Here is a 22,958-nt window from a genome sequence, read left to right on the forward strand (position 1 = left end):
GATATTGGATAGAGCAGTCACCATACCATCGATATTAATAATAATTTAAAAAAAAGTATAATGTTGCAATCAAACTTGTTATCAAGACCAAACGCTAGGACGATATAGCAAATTCACCTTCGGCCAAATATCAATCACAATTTCAGTAGTATACAGTTTTAGATTGATAATTTTTTTGTAATACATGGGCTTTTTATCTCTTTTGACCAGTTTTGCTTAATTTTTTGTAAAGGAGTGAAACATACTGTACACTTTACTACACATCACATAAGGCACTTCATGTTTTGATGAGCAAATTCAATTGAATTTTTTTTCTAGGCACACATATCATAAATCAATCATTTATTTACTCACAAAATTACGAGCACATTGATATCAATTTGAACACTCAATTTCTTATTGCACATTCATAGGCTTACTATAGAGATAGAAAAAAGACCTTGTCTTTCAGATAGGATGTTAGAAATAGGGCAGAGTAGAATAAAGTCATTACTTTGGCTTAGATAAAAAGGTGTAGCACGTAAAGTAGGCAGTCCTTGTCAATTTCGATAGTATTCATTGAAAGGAATCAGAGATATTTAATGAATTCTAGCAATTTGAAATAAATTTAGATCTACATTTGAAATCTAAAGAAAAAAAAAAATAATCATCTTGCAAGAAATTTTGATATGTTGAATTGATAACCAAATTCGAAAGTAAGGTATCTACAAATGTTTTTTAATTAGGAATGATTATTGAAAATTTACAAAAGATACAAATATCATTACTAAAGGAGAGTTTTGCGATGACTTGCAAACTACATGTCACAATTCAATGCACTACCTGTGCAAGCAATTTACAAAGACATTTTACTTTTGAATTTATGTAAGTTTGAGACAGCTGGCACCCTTTCCACTATGATTACGGTATTAAAACAACTTATACAAGAATACAGGGCCCCTAACATATCACTATCTAAAAAAAGAAATCAACAGATTGCTAATACTGAATTCTCAAAACATAATTATTCATTCATAAAAATGTTGACAATCATATTTTGGAAGACTTCATACTAACAAACAATCTTTAAAATTCTGCTTTCACATGATGCATTCAATGTCTTAAAGGGTAAGTCTACCCTAGCAAAAATTTATTTGAATTAAAAGGGAAACAAATCAAACTAGCACAAGACTGACAATTTTAACAAAGTCAGATGTAAAATGAGAAAGTTGTAATGCTTTAAAGTAATTTCATAAAAACAGTTATATTCACATTCTTTTCAGTTTGCAAATGATGGAACAAATAATGTCAACCACTCACTATTTCTTTTGTGTTTTATAATATGGTATATGATATACATGTACATGTATCTAACTGTTTACTCATTATAAGGTAAAATAAGATTTGATTTTCCCTGAAAATGTGGAATTGCCATTGTTGCAACCTATAGAAGATGCTTCCATATTGTAAAATCTGCAAAAATTCAAAAGATTATAGATTTCCTACAATAAAATTTAAAAAAAAGTGAGTGACATTTGCATATCACTGTGTTGTGCATATAACTGTTTTGTGAAAAATAAATGAAACTTTAAAAGGATTTCAATCAGCATTATGCTTGGTTGACTTTTTAATGTTTTTATTCAAATCAAATTTTTGTCGGGGTGGACTTACCCTTAGAGGACTTCGTGATAAGACCTGGGTCAGGTCTCACCAAGCATTACAATTGATCTGATCAACCACAACTATGGAAAGCCAGCAAATTCCAAAATCTCAAATGCATTTTTATTCAAACTGTTTTCCAGATAATGATGTATACTCAAACACTCATTCTTGCCGTGACAATTCGGTGTGCTTCTCTTTGTGTACAAAGGACAATGTGCAAATCTCCAGAAGGAAAAATTATGACAATGATGGATTTCCATAAAGTTGTGATTAATCTTATCAATTGCAACTCTTTGTGAGACAGGGCCATGGGGCCTGTCCTACAAAGAGTTGCGATCGATCCGATCATTAACTATGGCAAGCCAGCAATGTCAACATCTAAAATACATGTTTGTTCAAAATATTTTCTAGAAATGACATATATTCATACAGTCACTGTTTTCTTGACAATTCAGTATGCTTCTCTTTGTTTTCAAAGAACATTGAGCAAATTTCCAAAAGAAAAAAATTATGACAATGATGGATTTCCATAAAGTTGTGATTAATCTTATTAATTGCAACTCTTTGTTAGACAGGGTCCTGATCTATTTTAAATTTGACAAATAAAGTACCACCTCTTGGAAGAATAAATAAGTAAAACAAACGTAGCTGGAGGCGAGTGTTAACCCAGTCCAACGTCTAAAGACATCATCACCACAAAGCCAATGACGGCGCCCCAGGAAGCTAGCCGACCATTACCACTGAAAATAAGCAAGAATAAAAAGAAATAATAATAATCTGTTCTTAGAGATGCATAATAGCATATAAATGGGCTCTAAGCATGTAGAAGAGTTGTTTTAATTTTGTATATGGTAATTCATGTGCTTCTCAAAATGGTATGTTTATAACACAGATTTGAATGAAAATAAACAAGAAAAAGAAATAATAATAACAATCAGTTCTTAGAGACACATAATACCATATAAATGGTCTCCATGTGTGTGGGAGAATTTTTATTTTGTATATGGCTAATTCATGTGCTTTTTAAAAGGGTATGTTTATAACACAGATTTGAATCTGTGAGATGATAAGCATGATTGCAAGGATGAAGTTGAGAGAGTCCAACATATGGGGCCCGTTCCATAAAAAATTTCATAACAAAAAATGAGCAATAACAGTTTAAAGCTACTGAAATCCTTCAATTTGATTGGCTGATAGTAATCTTGTAATAGATATTGTGTATTAGTTATCATACCAAGTCTTTATGAAATGGAAACCTCGTCATTATTTCACATTTTTCACTAATTTTTGGGGAATTTTTGCATGTGGTTAAATAAAAAAATTTTTGGTCATCAACAGTTCTTCTCACCATAGAGACTCAGTGATGCTAAAACAAGTTGATATCAGACAAAATTATATATCCTATTTAGACAGAACAGTAAATGGAATTTGTGGTAATTAGCACTAGCATATCCAGCATCAACTACAACAAAGAAATGCATGGGTCTGTGCACAAGCACACTAGTCACTGTTGTCCCCAGACAATTGGGCCCATGAAATGCTTTGTAGAATCTGATGCTGGATATGCGCCTGTTTAGATCAAATCGTTGTGTCGGAGCATGAACGTCCTTAACACCACACTTTTGCTCATTGCCTGCGCGCAAAAACACCCAGAGCAGCATGTACAAGTGCATTGCGTAAGGGCACTTTTGTATCGACAGGGTGCGTGAAAATGTTTTGCTTGGGGGGTTTCTTGCTCAGACACGATGAAATGTGACATGCCATTCCAAAATCGACAATAAGTCGCCCAAAATGAATTTTGAATTTTTTCAGCTTCAAGACAGAAGTAAACCAAATGATATGCCTTGTCAAAATAGATAAACAATAAACACACACAATCAAATGATTGGACATAGAAGAAATTCAGTGACAGCTTCAAAAAATAAGGAGAAAACAAGGCAGGGTTTCCACAGAAATTTGAAAACAGAATTCCATGACTAAATTGCTGCTTTCCATGACTTCCTGTGACGTCCCGGGGGTTATGTAGAATATGGGATGTCACAAAACTGGGAAAAAAGGAAATCATGAACACCAATTATAATAGCAGAGTATGACCACAGAGTATGAGAGTAGCGAGACACGACAAACTGGAAAGCTGCCATAGCCAAGAGGTAAATGCAATTCCATGACTTTTCACAAATTTTCCAAATTCCCTGACTGTCCATAACCAAAAAATTTTCCAGGATTTTCCATGACTGTTGGAACCCTGCACGGTTTGAAGTTTGGAGTGACTCACGCGAGAGATGTGTACACTGTACAATCTCATCAGTTAAACTTCCAAGATTCCAGGAAAGAAGTGGTATTTAAAGAAATCCTATATGTTGTCTTTTTAATATTCAATTATACAACTTAAAATTTTTGGCAATATAAAGAAGAATTATTCTCTCAGCAAAGGTAATTTTCTAAGTTTTACATTTTTGAAGCCCAAATTATCGTTTAAGCTTTTTTAGAGAGAAAACCCTCCCCAGTGACTTATTGTTGGGACTTGGGTGGCTGGTCACAAATGGTAAGTAAGTAAGCTGGCTGTAAGAGAAGTTGGATTAGATCGTGTGGGATGAAACCAAATGGAAAACAGACACAGTGGCCCAAATTCACAAAGGTGGTTTTGAAAACCATCAGTCAGAAGATTTTGTGTATAAATTATGCCTAATTTACTGCAAGTATTGAAAATGTCCAAAGCTAATACACACTTTTGTCACAGTGCGTCAAATTGGCACCTGTTGCCGTGGACTGTGTACATCCACACTATTTTATTCATGAGTCCAATGTTTTGCATTAACGAGTCCACTGTTCGTACTAAGCAATGAGAACTGGGGAGCATTTCATGAAAGGACTTGTCTGATGTTTTATCTGATATGTCAGTTTATATCCGACAGTTACCATAGTAACAGTGCTTTTCAGCCGATCAAAATCAAGGAAAGTTGTCAGATCTGACAACTTGTTGGACAAAAATGTTGATGTAACGCTCCCCAGGCATCAATTTGGCGCAATGTGACATAAGTGCACATCAGCATTGGTCATTTTTTAATATAAGCGGTAAATAAGCGTAATTCACCCATAAAATCTTAATAAACCATGGGTTCAGCCAACAGACTTCAAAGCCACCTTTGCAAATTTGGGCCAGTGAATGTAGACCAACTGGCAATTGGACAACTTTAATACCTAGTATGTGCCTCTGGAATGATATCATCCACTACCACGTAGATCATGGCACCTGCTGCAAAAGCCAAGGCATACGGTAGGATAGGTTCAGCAACGGTGACTGCCAGCGCCCCTATAACACCTGCTATGGGCTCAACCATACCACTCAGCTGGCCATACCTTAGAGAGGGCAGATATAACAAAATATTGACTTGAGAATGTAGCTGACCATACCTTACAGTTGTGCTCAAATATTAGTGAACCCCACCCCAAAATGCACTCCTTCATGCTGAATGTAGACAGCAACACTACAACATTCGGGGAACCCAAAATTACAAACTTCATTGAATGTACTATTTTATCGCCTGACTTCACAAATGAATATCTAAAACAGGACAGAACTTGCAACACCTTAAATATGTTAATTTTCTGGTGGGGTTCACTAACTTTTGAGCACCTCTGTAGATATAACAACATATTGACTTGATATTATTTTCTTTAATAGATGAACTCTAGATATGGGCTATGGTATCCATTATACCATTCAGCTGGCCATACCTTAGAGAGGGCAGATATAACCAAATAATGACTTGAGATTATAGTCTGTAATGGATTAGACATGAATATGGGCTATAGGCTCCACCATACCAGTCAGCTGGCCATACCTTAGAGACCTTATCGGTTGGTTCGATAGCGGAAGCGAGGGTGGTTGGAGGATGATTCATCCCCCCCCCCCCCCCGGCTTTTTTTAGGGTTAATGGTCACACTTTGGTACTTTACAATACTTTTACTTTGGGGGCATCGTGGTCCAATGTTTACGACTCCCGTCTTTCAATCAGAGGGATGTTGATTTGAATCCCAGCAGTGTTGTCCTTTAGCAAGAAATTTACCCACATTGTGCTGCACTCAACCCAGGTGAGGTGAATACATGTAGGTACCCAGCATGATTAATTCCTTGAAATGCACTGAGCGCTGAAAGGCAGCTCAAGCTAAAGCCGGGGTAATAATGATAATAGCATGCCTCAGAATAGATTATTTCTAGATATATGGCGTTATATAAATGCCTACTATTATCATTAGTTGCAAGAGAAGAGATCTACTAGAAACTCACCAGAAACTTCTCCATATAGAGAACCCTGAGCCTCGGAGGGGAAGACTAACAGCAAGGCCTTCTGGGAAATTTTGAATCCCAATACCAATCGCTAAATTCCTGTAATGAAAGCAATGTGGGGGAAAAGAAGATGAAAACATATTGGAAGTAAAGACAGTTCTTGAATACTGATATTTATACTCATTCTAAAGCGAATTTGATAAGGAATACATAATTTTACTGATATGAAAGAGGATTGCATTTCCAACATTAGAAAGTTGTTCACCTTATTATTTCTCTTTAATCTGAACAAAAAGAGGAAGTAAAGAAAGTTTACCAATTACTGATATACATAATCATTCTAAAGTTAATTTGAAGAAAAGGAATGCCTAAGTTTAATTATGAAAGAGGATTGCATTTCCAACATCAGAAAATGTTCAGAATTTTCAAATTATCTGAGCAAATTATTATGAAATTGCATGATCATTATAGTTACATAAAACAGAAAAATAGCACTTGATGTGCAGTGCAATTAAAAATTACTAAACACCTTGAATAACAAATATTTACACAGTATCCTAATCATGAATGAAATTTATTATTTTGATAAACAATTTTCAAATTTTCATGTTTTTTTTTTAAAGTAATAAGAATATGACCTTCCCTCCCCAAAATACCTAGTTTACTAATCATAAATGTCTAATATGATTTTCTTATTTTCACAAATTTTCAATTTTCAATCATTTTTCAAAAATTATATCAATATCCCCCCCCCCCACATAAAATAATACTATGACAGCAGAAATGAATTTTGCCTTTGTTGATAAATAAATATCAAGGAGGAAAACAAAGATACATGTAGCTGGACAATATTGTAAGGGTTACTATTGTAGTATATACATTTTTTTAATCGAAAAGAAGATTCTCACCTTGCATTCTCAAACGTAGCTGAGGGTGTTTTTCCTATCGCTCCGAATCCAACACCAACGGCTAAACCCTCTGTAGGAGAAAAAATGAATACAGGAAAATTGCACAAAGACCATTCTTACTTAAGACAAGTCACTCTGCCTCATGTTTGTTTGAATTGAACTTACTTACACAACTGACTCTGCCTAAATGGCTAATGGTCACTTTTCCCCTGTAGTGGCAGTACAGATCAAAAACATCCCTTTCAATCATTTTTGTACCAGCTACATGTAGGTGGTTTATATCATATAGAAATACGTAAAATGGCTGTTTACAAGGTACCGTGACGGCACCATGGGAGAAATGTGACTGCAGCATAAGGCATCTCTTCGAAACAAGAGAAATCTGGGGGCGTTTTACAAAGAGTTAAGTGTAAATTGGAGTCATGCTTAAACACTGATGCGCACATGATATATTACAAAAATTCTTATTGTTTCATATGCAATAGCACGTGTCCTCTTAGCACGACTTGACTGTCATGCCAATTATCTTTAAGTGCGATGCCTTTTATATAATAAGCAACTGGAAATTTAAATTTGCCTCCAAGTCACACTTAAATCTTTGTGAAATGCCGCCCTGTTTCACTAAAGCCAATTTTGACTTCTAAAGGAGATGGTATTAATGCATGCTTTGCAAATTCTGGTCCAAAATAATGTTTTGAGTAAGGCGTTTATTTGCAGAGTCTATTTCAGCCAGGATGATTCAGGGATTCCTCGTTACAAGAAAACAAAATTCCTCTGATTTTTCCCTGATGAAGCCTCAAAATTCCATGATAGTTATTTCAACTCATTTCCAGTCACATATGTGTTCTATGTTCCTGCAGTGAACTATTTGCAGTATAAAAGAGATCGGAGTCTGACTGGCATCACTGGCTAATTTAGATTTTTACGTCAATCAACGTTCTCATACTTTTTCCAAAAAGTGAGGCGTTTATTTTAAAATTCCCTGACTTTTCCCTGACTGGAAAAATAAATAAATGATTTTCCCTGATGGGCTGGGAATCCTGATGAAGTCTACAAATGATTCTGCAGAAGGCTCTGTCATGTGCCTGTTCAGTGGTCATGGTCTATTATCTGATTAATCTGTAGGCCTATATATATGTCAGACATGAAAGATGACTAAGGTCCATCCATATTTTATAATTCGAAATAGACATGAAATGAAATACTCCGAAAATTTGCTTTGCCTAATTGATCGTGAGCCCGGCAGCCGCTGTGCAGCGCCAGATCGACGAGGCTCTATCCCTTTAATCGTTGAACGCCAAACAGGGTAGCAGCAACTCCCATCTTTTAACGTCTTTTGATCTGACGCGGCTGGGGTTTAAACTCCTGGCCTCCCGGTTGCGAGACAGACGCTCTACCAACTGAGCCAACACACTGATTTGAGGTAGATTTGGTGACATTCATCAACAAGTCATCCCCAAGTGTTTGGTGTGATGACATCTGCTCAGGCAACAATTGCTCCGGGCTTTATTTCGTCCAAGATATAGGGTTAGGCTTTCAATAGGGTTATATTTAGGTTTAGGGTTAGGTTTAGGATATATAGGGTATAGTATTGAATCAAGGGTTCAAGTCGATCATTCCATTGGAGTGTGGAATTTACACGGAGCAATTGCAATCAGAACAAATAACATGGAACTGAAGTGCTTATCCTAAAGAAGTATGGGAAAGATCATGTGACAAAAGTTGCTCACGAGCTCACTCCAAAGAACCGCCTCCTTACCTGGAATGTTATGTATTGTGATGGCAATGATGAGGAGTAGGATTCTCTTCCACATCACGGAGCTTCTCTCCGCAGCTCTGTCTCGAGGTGATGAAGGCAGACTGGTATCGCCGTTGGAAAACTGGACAGTCACCGAGGAGTTAGCCCCTCCCTGTTTTCTGCGTTGGGTCACGGTCGATGTATCTACAGGAAAAATTTAGAGAAGTAAATGAAAGCTGTCATTTTGAGAAGCAGTAAATAAGAACTGCCAGTTTGTATCAAAAGAATGATTTGAAATTTGTGTGAACTTTTGGGCTGAGGTTACCCTTGTAATATGATGAAAAGTGGCCAAAATTCACCAAACTATAAACATATTCTTCTGATTAGGATTTAAGGATCTAACTTTACACTTGATGCGAAGTGGATGCTTAAAGGCCACCGCAGACCTTACGACTGTTCACGATCCGATTTTGGAACAAATCGTATTTTGCTCATTTTCTGAAAATGTGAATGGAACATAACATTTTATTTGAGGTTAAAATTAATTGAAAGAATACTAATATAACCATTTTGAAAGATTGCAAGCCTTTATTTTGGAGTAAAGGCCAAATAAGTTTAAAATCGTAGCCAATCGTACGACTGCTATGACGTCATTACGACTAAACATTAAATTTGCTTTTATTCTAAGGATGATAGCATAGTCACAGATTTGAACATAGGTATTCGGACGATGACTTCAAACATTACACAATAAGATATTCCAAGTCTCAATATTAGCATCAAATTCTACTACGTTTTATTCCAAAATTGAGTCGCAGACCATTGTAAGCTGTGCGGTCGCCTTAATACGCTATTGAATCAGAACCAGAAACCTAACTAGACAGATCTGCATACTACAAAGGAAATCAGAAATATAAAATAATGTTGCTTCATCACTCTTAAACTTTGTTAAAACATGGTGAGAGCAAAAAATAATAATCATTTATCAACATGAAATACAAAAAGACTAGCTTATCTGTACATTGAGTGTCAGTGTAGGAAGACAGTTTCAAGTCATGGCCTTGCCAACTGCACTTAACAGCAGCTTTGATTTCATATTCTGCCTTATTTTCATGATTTTTTTTTGAAAGAAATTATTATTACACAAGTTTCTCAAAAGACATTTTTCCTACATCAATCTGTATTTTCAAAAAGAAGTCTTCAGATATTTATGCATGAACGTTTTTTTCTCAAAATAATCATTGATGTTATTGTTTTTAGATGGATTGCAATCATTTTGTAATACCACTCTGCTTAATACGTGTAACATCAAATCTTATCGAAACGATTGTTTAAATGTTCACTTATCGGTGTTTTTTAATGCAGAATTTTCTACTCTTATCCAAAGGCGCACAACTAGCTACATCTACAATGCTTAGATCTGCTAATGATGAAGGCTTTACTTTTTGAGTTATAGAATTTATCAACAGGGTAGGGACTTCAATTTAAGCAAATTATTTAGCCCCAAAGACAAATTCTGAATAACAAAGACGGTTGAGTATTCTACGTTCAACATTCTGGCTTACATATCTAATTGAATACCGACCCACATAATAATCATAATAGCATTATATGGAGGACTCATGCTACAAAATATTTGTCTACCTAATCAATGAAGCACATGTTCATGTTTGTACTTGAAAAGTGAACCTTGCATTTCATAGAAAATTCAGTACCTCCTGAACAATATGATCCTGGCTTATAAGGTCATCTTTAGAACAGGAAAGTAATTTTATCATTTCATTTTTCCCATGAGCATTGGCTAACTATCTAATCTAGCAGAATAGTTGCATTGTATGCATGTACATGTGGGAGCAATTTCTTATTTCATTCTTTTTTTATATGATCATTCAATATGCAAATTTATGAAAAGCCTGGATGTTTCTAGAAATTCTATTATACTTCTCATCTAAACCTACAGTTTCCATGACATATTGTAGAAAAATTCATTGCTCGATTGCCATCACCTAAAAACTGTAATTAAAATGTAATTATAATAATCACCACATTAAAACTGAAATGTAATTATAATAATCACATTATCCACACATGCACATCATACATCATATGGTCAAATTGAATTGCATATATTATATACATGTAACAATACTGTACTACTCTCAACTCTCTGGTACACATACTGAATATGTAAACTTGTAAGTTTTTATATGCATGTCCTGCACTGAATACCAATTTAAACAATGGCTGCACATGCCCTTGGAAGAGTTGAAATTAATATTTCAAAGGAACTGGTCTTAAGGGGGTTTAGATTTGGCTTAACATGCAGATATTCCATCAGAGCAAATGACATGAAAAAAAAAAAAAGGTAATGTATCTAGCCCAGTTAGACCCTGCGACTGATAAGCACCACCACTATAAAAAGCTCCAACAAGCCACGATCATCAATCATCAAAGCATATGAGCCAAAGAATTATGTGCTTTTCATTCACACATAAAAAAAGGTTGATGTATGATTAATTTGAAGGTATATCAAACTACATTTGAGACATCATTCTGTGCAAGCCCTGCGGGTGACTTGCAAGTGACTATTATTGCTACACATGCAAGTCGCCTGCAATGACAGTATCTCGCACTCAGTTGACACAGGAGCGGACACAAATTTTACACTCTGGAGGCAAGGTACAAAATTGCACCCCTTCAAGTGCAAATTACATGTAAGGTGGTATAGTCCTCTGACCTTTAAAATGACAAAATTTCTAAATGGTTTCGTTTCAGAAACTTTTTTGAACAAGCTGGCAATCTGTCACATTAACAAACATAATTATTACCAATGTTTATTTCTTAGATATATGTATCAGATCTCTTATTTTTCTTGCCAAATTTGCTTTGGCAGTGAAAACTTATTGATTGTAAGTCAGTTTGACTATATGTCTATGTATAAGGAATTATATACCAATTTACTGTTTGTTTGAAAAAATTGTAAATGTTTATACAGTGTAATTATACTTTTTGAAAATAAAGAACCCTGTGGAAGGGGGAAATAAATTTCTAATCCTCTGTGTAAGATAACCCAGCAAAGAGGATCTGCCAGTGGTGCAAACTTCTTGGTGCAATATTCTCTATTTTCAATGTTTAGGGCATAGTTTACAATCAATATGCTGCATACCCATTCATGCATTTTCACACACAAAGCTACATGTACCCTGCAACATTAAAAGTGGGGAGCTCTAAGGAAAGATTGAAGGTGAAATCCTGCTTTCTATTCCGTTTCATAACCACGTTTACCCCTGTTCAGTTTCATCTGCTTAAAAAGGCTACAGTACACACTATTTTACCACCTCAGTCCTACAGATTTTGAATATCCAAATATTTATCATACTGTACGACATCATACTGTATGACTGTATAATCTATGATACTATAAGATACTGTACATCCATGTGCAGTAATGATATATTTGTTTTATTTTGTATAGATCTTCTATTTATTTTCTCCCTGTCTGATAAATGAAAGAATTCACTAAAGTGGAATTGCAGGTTACTTGCTATCCACCAAAATTCAATTCTAGGTCCCGAGCCAAGATAAATTTTTTTTCTTCTATCTATTCATTGCAAATTTACTAATGAAATCGGCAATCAACTGCAAAGAAATTTCAAGCAACAGCCTTTTTTGTCCTAAAAACATTTTTCCACACTTAAAATTGATATACTATTTGCAAATCTACAAATGAAATCGACAATCACTTCCAACCAAGTTCCTACAGTAGCAATACCCTTTTAATTTCATGATTGATATAGATATGGTATGAGAATGAAATCATGCAATCTAAGTATGAAAAGTGACCTTTGACCATGTAGTAGGTCCAAGCACCAGCTGTGCAGGCTACACCTGTCAACAGAACAATACAAATTCCACAAATTCAAATCAATATCTATCTAGACATATTATCGGGACAGTTCATGGAATAATTTCCAGCACAATTCTCCAATGGCTTTACATTGCAAATCCCTATAATACATGTATAGAGTGATATTTTGTTGTTCTTATTTAGATAAGATTACTGTATAAACTATAGCAGTATTTATGAAGATATGTTGGAATAGAAAATGAAAATGTTCAATATATTTAGTGAAGCACACTTTGCAGTAATGATGAACAGTTTTTCATAAATAAACAGTGTTCTGGTTCAGCTTTCTTGTTATCTAGGAGTCTGATCCTGTCGATATGTTTATTCATCTCCTTCAAAAAAATGAAAAAACAATCCCCCCCCAAAAAACCAAAGAATGTAAAAACAAATTTTGTTTTATTGATAATCGTGTTGACCGACCGAAACCATCAATTCCTACCCAAAACAGATATGTACCGGTAATATGGAATGTAATATATTGCTTTAAAAACTTCTCACTGATCATTAGATGAGGGCGGATGAGTGATTGTGTGTGTGGGGGGGGGGGGGGAGGGAATCGGGTCATAGATACAGAATTCTAATATTAATGGAACGGAGGGTGGGAAGGGGGGATAGAGTCATGCATCCCTTAATATTCACACACTTCATGACCTGTACATCATACCTGGCGTTTCTTCGTCCATATTCTGTGTTACCGTGGTAACATCCAGGTCGTCTCCGTATTCCGCATGAAGTTTGTTCTCTGACTGTAAAGCCAAGGCAACATTCGGTGATGAAACCCCCTGCAATAAGACAAAGAAATTTGAAGGTCAAAGGTCATTCACAAGACTAGGGCTAATAAAAGTACAACCTGTTTGTAAGTTACAAAAGACTTTAATACACACGACTAGTGACCCTTTCTTGTGCTAAATGATATATCCCTGTGTAGCTGACTGACAGACTGAGCACCTAAGAACATGATCCAGTCGTGCAAAATTTTATGCACAGCTTCATGAAATGCTGATCAGGGTCCTGTAACACAAAGATTTGCGATCCATCATATGCTTGATTTTCATGATTGATTGTACATTCAAGACGGACAGTCTAACCTGCTCGAAACGTCGAGTAACCTCTCTTCACTTCATCCTGCTACTCCTCAAACCATCGCTACTCAAGCCATATTCAGCTCATCTCATCTGGTTTACAGTCCTTTTCAGGACTTCACTCACTTTCAAGAAAAGAATACTTCTAATTTCCTCTTTTCATCCTTTCTCGTCTTTCCATTTCAATCTTTCTGTCTGTATTTCCTTCCCTTCTTCATATTACACATGGTGAACCTTAAACCTTCTCCACGTTATAAACTCCACCATGCAAACCTACACAGATCATCTGATTGTACATTGTAGTCAATGCAATCAATTGTCAAAAACCGTTGTATGATGATTGCTAAGCTTTGAGTTACGGACCCCAGTTCTGCCAAAATACAGTAATATTGCTGATGCACATTAGAAAGTACTTCCCATCTCTCAGACCCCATTCATAATACATACCAAATGGACCTAGATGGTCCCTTTACAAAGCCTGTATGGGAATCACAGAAGTCAGTAGTCAACAGGTTAACCCATTACCTACAGGAACCGAGTGGTCCCTGACTCCCTGTAAAAAGCCTATGGGAATCACAGAATTCAACAGGTTAAAGAGAAATTCCAGTAGTTGCAGTAAACACTTATTTCATGAGAAAGTCTGTAAAACAAGGCTTAATTGTCAGTATATCATCGAGGATCTAGATTTGGTACAGTTACATAAACCGAACTTTGTGAAATCTTGAAATCTACGCTGAAAAATGTTCACGCTGAAGATCACCAACACAGATAAGCGCACGTGGGGCAGTGTATAATTATTGCTTTGAGCGTCGGGCACGGCGCTCTACCCGAATCCTGTGCTTATTTGCTGATTTCTCAGCAATTACACAATTTCTTCCAGAATCCTTTGGCACATATGTTTTATTTATACAAACAGACACTTTGGTGGTCATTTTATTGGATTCTGTACGAACTCATTTTGATATCGTTACCAAAACTAGCATTTACCTTTAACCCATTACCTACTGGAACTGGATGATCCCTGTCAGAGACTATGGGAATCACAGAATTCAGGAGTCAACAGGTTAACCCATTACCTACTGGAACTGGATGATCCCTGTACAAAGCCTACAGGAATCACAGAATTCAGTCAACAGGTTATCCCATTACCTACTGGAACCAGGTGATCCCTGTCAGAGACTATGGGAATGGCAGAATTCAGTCAACAGGTTAACCCATTACCTACTGGAACCAGTTGGTCAATGTACAAAACCTACGGGAATCACATAATTTGGGAGTCGACAGTTTAACCCATTACCTACTGGAGCCGAGTGGTCCCTGTACAAAACATATGGGAATAATGAACAGAATTTGCTAGTCGACACGTTAACTTCAGAAAGGAAATTGTTGTGCGAAAATATAAAACTGTTGCATACTTCAAGTGAGCATGTATCCAACTTTCATAATTCCATCACTTTTGAATGTATTGAGTTCATCTTCTTTGTTTTTTTTATTCATTTTGACATTACCATCTTTGATTGAATACCAAATGAAAATCAAATTTCCTGGTAATATCTAGGGCCTGTTTCATGAAACTCATACTAATAGGGAATTGGCAATAACAGTTAAAAGCTTCTGAAATCCTTCAATTTGATTGGCTGATAGTGAACTTGTTATAGAAATTGCGCATTTGTTATTATAACAATGCTGTATATGAAATAGGGGCATAATCTTTGACTCTTTCTCCTGTTTTCCTTCTTTCATTTGTCCTTCCCCTTTCTTTAGTTGCAACTTTATTAGTCTCATGGCTTCAAGAGCAATCACTGGACATCAAATTTGCTTTTATGATTAACACAGTTCTAAATGATTAAAAAAACAAAACAAATACATCCCCTGATCAAAGCTGCATGTTTACTACACCAAGCCATAAATTACTAGTCTGAAAGCACAGACCTCTGGTTTTTTGTGCAATTTGCATAGTGCATAATGCAGTGTCTGAAGAAGTGAGACTATACTGTAGCTGCCTCTACCGTAATTTGACCATGTGGTAGGTCAATGATTTGACACAGATGGAGAGTTTGGCATCTAGTCTTCGTTCTAGACATGGTATAACTGCTTAAAATGACATATATGAGTCTGTGCTTGCAGACTAATTGAATACTTTCAAGAGCAGCTATGTTACACTCACAAGCATGGGAAGAAAGACATCTGCTGCATAAACAAAGAGCGCCCCCAATATGAATCCGATAGCAGCTGGCATGAAAGACCATTTGTTGTATCCTTTGGTTTCTGCAATCTCGATAGATGGGGCAAGGAGAGACCAATATGATGCTGCTATCATTACCTGGGTTGGAAGAAATCAGAAATTATATGAATGAGTAAATACATAACTGAGTATTTACAATTTACTTTCTGTAAAGCCGATTGGCATGAAAAGCATGTCTTTTTGTCTCTTTATTTTTTCCTTTTTTTCCTTTTTTCTATTCACTTCTCTCCTTTCTTTCTTTCTTTCTTTCCTTTCCTTTTTCCTTTTTTTTTCTTGTTTTCTTTCTTTCTTTCTTCCATCCTTCCTCCCTTCCTTCCTTCTTTCCTTCCTATTTTTTTGTACTTAATTTTCCCTCTCTCTCTCTCTTTCCTTTGTCTGTTTGCTTTTCTTCCGTCCTTACATATTTCCTTCCTTTATTTCTTTGTATTGTTCTTCTCTCTATTTTAATACTAATAAAGTAAATCTAATAATTAGGCCTACAACGACAAAAATTGCCAAACAGCACTCCAAGTACATTATCATCTCCTCCCTCTTATTCATAATTACATCACATACACATAGACCTACATGTACATTATACCAAATACTTTGTATTTGTAACCTTGGAAACATAACATAAATCACTTTCAAATTTTGAAGATAAACCGTTTACTCACCCCAGCAGCAAACCCTAAACTGCCATCAAGAATTTTCCTCTGAAATTATAAACGAAAAATAAACATAGAAACTGATAAATATGACTAAAAATCAGATGAAAATAGATAAGTACAAGCATTATTTCGCTTTACCTTTAAAAAATACCAATGCTCTGAAAGCCTTCAACTATCTATGTGAATTGTGTGGCATTTTTATACATTAATAAGAGTAAAATGATATATGAACAAAAGTATCATACTATCAGTGAGATACTCAGTACATATTCTAAGTTTCTATGCCTTGATAGATTTGAAGAAAAAATTATTCCATAACCTGAAAAAGGTGTAATAAAAAACTGAATACATATTATATGATTTCTTGTTTATAAGGACTAGTCTATATTACTTTGAAATAGTAGGCATAAAAATTGAATTTTTAAATAGTGAAAATCTGATCAAATGTCTTAAAATATATCTAATATTTCACGCAATACTTTGTTTCAAGGTGTTTTTTTTAATTTAATATGAAGCTATCCATTTATATTGGTCATCTTCACTTTTCTCTCTAACATTTCAAGCAATACTTTGTTTGGGACTTTCAGGGTGATTTTTTTTAATGAATATGAAACTGGTCATATTGGCCCTTAAAACATATACTTATTCAAATTGTACCTCAACAAAGTGAACTCACCAACACATCTTTTTTTTCCTTTTTTTTCTGAAGCGCAGAGACATATTCATTATGTGTTATGCACTATATCAAAATTGATTATTATTATTATTTTCACTTTGATTTTTTTAACCTTTATTTTCTGTTTTCTAAATCAGAAATAAGAAGTTAACACTAACTCTGGTCTGGTGATATACAAGAAATTTTGATCATACACCTTCTTTTATTATGAAAATTATCATACAAAATTTACTTCCCAAACATGTAAATCATTTGAATGATTGAACAAGAATAGCCATAAAAAGTAAAAACATAAAAATTTCTTAATATGAATCTAGAAATAATTAACATTAAACACTTTTTGTGGGGGGGGGGTGAGGATTGCTAAAACTATGTCACTTAAAGGCCTCTTCCCAAATAAGCATGGAAACGTGTATAGATCTAAACAAAAGTGATAACCACAAACACTGTAATTGATACTATGTGGTTTACCATGATTGCTCACTGGTGAATTGCCAAAATTAGGCTACTGTATACCATAATCCTATTCATTAATCAATTACATTTTACAACAGGAAAATCAGTAAATCTTCTATAATCCCATCTACTTGACTAAATATATATGTTATAATGCTTGCTAATTGATGAGATAAAAAAAAAAAACACAGTAGACTACACTATTTGTACATGATAAAGAAGTTAAAGATAAACAAATTAAGCATTGCATAAAATATATACAAAAATTCTCAAAAATCATACCAAATTTGAAAAAAAAATTAAACCAGGGTCCAGTGCAAAATAAAACAAATAACGTTAGGGGTCTAATCTAATATAATTTTATTTAAAAAAGGGTTAAAGGGGAATCCAACCCAAATAAAAACTTGTTTTTATAAGAAAAAGAAAAATCAGACAAGTTGATAGGTGAAAGTTTGAACATTATTGGACAAACAACAAGAAAGTTATGAATTTTTAAAAGTTGTAAATATTGGTAATCACTATACTCATGGAGACTTCAAATTGGCCGCATATGGGATGTCATAGTGATGTAAGGCAAGGACTAATCTTCCATGTACTCCAATACATATTATGACTAGAATGTAATTTTTCCCAATTTAAGTTTTATTTCAAATTATAATTTGTTTTATGAGAACATAAAACAATATACTACCTGGGTTATATTTAGATTACTGCCCCAGGGGAATGGGTACTTAGGAGAAAACCACAAATCCCTGATAATAAAGTACATGGCCTATGGGAAAGTAGTCCTTGCCCCTAACCCAGGGAGCTCCGGCCCGCGAAGCGTGCCGGAGCCCAGGAGTCCACCGTGCACTTAGACATAGACACAGGACTGGGGTAGATTGGGGTCTCAATAACTTACTTTTAAAAAATGTGAAAACAGAAATTATGCACTTACATGTACCACGATTATATGGATGAAGGTATATCGTGTGACAGCATCCTGACATCGAGGCAGACTGGAACCTCACAAAAAACCGAAAAGATCTGTCGCGATACCTCTCCTTCTACCCCAGTCTCGATCTGCCATTTTGTTATGAATTTTGAAAGGAGAGGTACATCGCGACAGAACTTTTCGTTTTTTTGAGGTTCCAGTCTGTGCCTCGATGTCAGAATGCTGTCACACGATTGACCTTCATCCTTATAATCATGGTAAGTGCATAATTTCTGTTTTCACATTTTAAAAAGTTATTGAGACCCCAATCTACCCACTCCTAGTACCAATGAGGTCCAAACATTACATGTATGGACCTCATAGGCGACAATGCGTTAAAAACAGGTTAGAAGTAGAACCGTTACTGTTTCCTGCACCCAAGTATGATATTACTCCCTAAATACGATTTTTTTTTCTCGTTTGTTTATCATTTATTAAAAGATTGCCCATTAAATATCATATTATTTCTACTTAAGATTTAATAAAATAAAGGGAAACTTACATTGAGTCCTTTTTCGATCTTTTCTTGGCAGTCAGTGCGGTCACCGTCGAGTGCGATCAAAGCGGTATGAAGCTGATTTTCAGATCACGTGATACGTGTAGTCATCACCTGATCTATCGACTATCCTTTTTTAAAGACCGCAACAATTATAAATTTTATTATAAAATATATATAGAATAAATAATTGCATGATAATATATATATCTCTACAATTAAAAATATTTTGTGATATAAATTTAATATTTGACGTAAAAATCGCTATTTAACAAAATATTTATTAAAAAGTAAAAAATAAAACAAAATAAAAACGCCTTGGACACAGTGCAAAAAACCTAACGATTTTGCCGCGTTGTTAACAACTATCGTAAGGGGCGCTCTATTTATAAATAAAAAAGAATGTACAGCTGTCTACCGCGACGTAGTTTGTCGCAAGATTTGGGACAAATCCTTGCGAATTCTGGAGAAAATACATCAAAAGAACTGGTGAGTACCGTTTAAACATTATCAAATTACTAAATAGATTATACATACCTTGTAGATTTAGTTTTTAAGGTGATATTAGTGCTTAGTTCTAAGCTAGGGAGGCCCAAACGCGCGTGAGCGGAGTCTAGTCTTGAGGACGCAATGATGATGATTTTTAAAATAATGAAATATACTTCTTCATCATTGACGTCTTGACACTCTTCCCCCAGTCGCATAAGAGAAGGACCATAATAAAGATGGATTTCCCTCGGAAATCCATCTTTAGAAACAAAAATCACTTTAATTGTATTGATTTCATTAATTTTCACACCTTCCTACGCCTAATGCGTAGGAAGGTTTTAAAAATTATAACATGAAAGTGTGAAAAATTTAAGGTTTCTTACCTAACTGATGCTGAGTAAACCCCTCGATCCACATGTAAACAACGTAAGTACAATAGCGTCGACCCTTGAACCGCTTATGTATGACGTACTTCCGGCTAGCGATGCCGTTCTGATGAATAATTTATAGAAAAAAAATATTATTTCGCAAATGTTAAAATGTATCACGTAAATTAAAAATAATTGTCAGTTTCATACCAATTATTTTTATTTACGTGATAAATTTTAACATTTGCGAAATAATTTTTTTTTCTATAAATTATTCATCAGAACGGCATCGCTAGCCGGAAGTACGTCATACATAAGCGGTTCAAGGGTCGACGCTATTGTACTTACGTTGTTTACATGTGGATCGAGGGGTTTACTCAGCATCAGTTAGGTAAGAAACCTTAAATTTTTCACACTTTCATGTTATAATTTTTAAAACCTTCCTACGCATTAGGCGTAGGAAGGTGTGAAAATTAATGAAATCAATACAATTAAAGTGATTTTTGTTTCTAAAGATGGATTTCCGAGGGAAATCCATCTTTATTATGGTCCTTCTCTTATGCGACTGGGGGAAGAGTGTCAAGACGTCAATGATGAAGAAGTATATTTCATTATTTTAAAAATCATCATCATTGCGTCCTCAAGACTAAGCGGAGTCCCACTTTATTAACACGGGTAAGTATTGCGGTGTCGCCTAGAGTGCCCTAGTCCTGTGTCTATGTCTAAATGTCGGTGGACTCCTGGGATCCGGCCCGCAAAGCGGGCCGGAGCTCCCTGGGCTACCTTGCCCCTTGTAATACTAGTTTACTTACCCAGTTGCCAATTTGAAATCTACATACTATTAGTGATCTCAATTTTAATTAAAGCAGCTATAACTTTCTTATTGCTTGTCGGATTTCTTTCAAACTTTCACTATTCTGTTTAGTTCATTTTTCTCCTTCCCAACACATTTTATGGCCAAGGCTGGATTCCCCTTTCACAGTTGGATAATGAAAAAAAATAAAAAATTATCAAACCAGTCTCTGTTCACGCATCACGTTCCATCGTTTGTTATACTACATTGGCTACACTCACCTAGTACTGGGGATGACACTGAAAATGTCAGAAACTGATAAATAAATCCCAAGAAAATGCCATTATTTCTGTCTACCAACAAGGCAAATCAATGGCAATGCACTAACTCACATTACGCAGATTTTTGTACGTGGGACTACATCCCTCAAATTTCTCACCTTTCCACTCGTAAAGACGAACACCAGTGCAGCTCCAGCGGCTGTTAACCCCCATGTAAACAAAGTACCAAATAAAGACTGAGTAACTGGATCATAACCTTGCAACATTTTGATGAATTTTTAATTGAGATCAAGAAAAGAAAGTGAATTCCGAATTTGGGAACAAGAGAGCTGGCGGATCTGCCCGCAGGACTGCAGCATATCAGAACTAGCAAGCATGATCCGCTAGCGCGGGGCTAGGCTAGCTGGGCGGCTCCGGCTGCATAAAGTGGGCGGGGAGCTAGCTAGCCGCGTGGCGCTGATATGTAAACACCAACACTGATGCTCCTCTTGATCTTCCGATCTCTGGTAGCAGCAGAATCCTATGGTAAAGCGCCACGTATAAATGATAACTCGTCAGCTGGTATGGACCGTGCAAAAAAAGAGCCACGGCGATAAACTATATAGAATCCAATGTTTGTACATCATGATTTTTTAGACAAAAGTAATCGGATATCATGGGGGACTGCATGGTTGACTAGATATCCATCTAAAATATCTCCCACAATTGGTAAGAACCAAGAAGATAAACAAAGATAAAGCCCCCCCCTCCGCATCCCCCATGCAAAGATAAGACTGAGAAAAATATAAGAGCAAAAATAAATGAAGGGTGATTCAAACGAAATGCAATTATGTTATTGGGAACTATATTATATAAAACTAGATATCCACTTATTAAAGAAAGCCCTAACCCAAGGCCCCCCCCCCCAAAAAAAAAAAAAAAAAAAAAAAAGCACCGGCCCTGCCTCATGCAATAAAAAGAAAAGAGCAACAAATAAGAACAAAAATAATCAAATGGTGATTGGGAGGAGGGGGAGTGGGTATAAAAATGGACCTACTATATATAGGTCCATCAGGTATAAAATAGGTCTAAGGGTCAGAACGTTGGAGTTTTCACATTAAGCCTATATCGTCATCATCGACATTGTTATCTCCATCCATCATCCGAAGAGCATCATCATCATCACCTTCATCATTATCACCATCATCATCAGCAGCAGCATCATCATCATCATCTAGCATCATCATCATCCTCATCATTTTTATCATCCGATAATCATAATTACCATCATATCATCATTACATCATCATTATCGTCACCGTTATCATCATCATCATCATCATCATCATTATCATCATCATTATCATCATCATCATCATCTTGATGACTTGATTTATGATGAAAACATTCCAGTTGGATGGATTTCTTCTTCTTCCTGTCTCTCCCTTTTTTCTTTTTTCCCCTCTTCCTCTTTCCTTTTTTTTCTTCCGCTTCATCTCTCTCATTTTCTTCTCTTCCTTAATTCCCCTTCTTCCCCTCTCTCTTTTTTATTATTTTCCTCTCTAACTGAAAGGAACTAGGAGGAGGAAAAGAGGGGTAGGGCCAACATACGTTCTTGGCTCTGGCTCCCGACCCATACAGACTTAAAGTGGGAGTTCACCCTGAAAAACATTTTATTTATTGTAAAAATGCAGAAAAAATAACAATATTGCCGAAGTTTTGAGAAAAATCAATCAAAGAATACAAATGTTATTAGAATTGTATTAATTGATTTGACGTCATATGCGAGCAGCTTTCCAACACAATTATGGTAAACAAAAATCAATGAAATGTCATTTTCTCAGTAAATTAATTGTGTATATCAATAGACGAATCATTTCACACCCTTTCCTTAAAAAGAAAGCAAATGAGTCATCACGAACCATTAAACATTATATGTTACATTGCATAGGCCTAACATACGAGGCAGCTACTCGTTTATGATG

At 35.5% G+C, this 22,958-nt stretch overlaps 1 protein-coding gene across 1 annotated transcript; it reads right to left on the reverse strand.

Annotated features, from left to right (window-relative positions):
- Positions 1-325: 325 nt before the first annotated feature.
- On the reverse strand, positions 326-21,499 carry LOC129269127 (zinc transporter ZIP11-like). Its single transcript, XM_064105353.1, has 9 exons — positions 21,153-21,499; positions 16,469-16,507; positions 15,735-15,890; positions 13,150-13,267; positions 8,600-8,782; positions 6,841-6,910; positions 5,933-6,031; positions 4,843-5,001; positions 326-2,381 (listed from the first exon to the last, which is right to left on the reverse strand). Exons 1-9 carry the CDS (start codon positions 21,258-21,260, stop codon positions 2,303-2,305), a joined length of 1,011 nt encoding a protein of 336 aa, XP_063961423.1. The 5' UTR covers positions 21,261-21,499; the 3' UTR covers positions 326-2,302.
- Positions 21,500-22,958: the final 1,459 nt, after the last annotated feature.

This window comes from Lytechinus pictus, chromosome 10, assembly GCF_037042905.1.
Source record: "Lytechinus pictus isolate F3 Inbred chromosome 10, Lp3.0, whole genome shotgun sequence".
Classification (NCBI taxonomy): domain Eukaryota; kingdom Metazoa; phylum Echinodermata; class Echinoidea; order Temnopleuroida; family Toxopneustidae; genus Lytechinus; species Lytechinus pictus.

Bases quoted from the DNA above. Each gene is read 5' to 3' on its own strand.
- LOC129269127 (XM_064105353.1), bottom strand. From the start codon at position 21,260: ATGTTGCAAGGTTATGATCCAGTTACTCAGTCTTTATTTGGTACTTTG. The intron at 13,268-15,734 runs GTGAGTGTAACA...GTCTTATTGCAG, and splicing joins ATGTCTTTCTTCCCATGCTT to GGGGTTTCATCACCGAATGT. The intron at 6,032-6,840 runs GTGAGAATCTTC...CTTTCATTACAG, and splicing joins GCTACGTTTGAGAATGCAAG to GAATTTAGCGATTGGTATTG.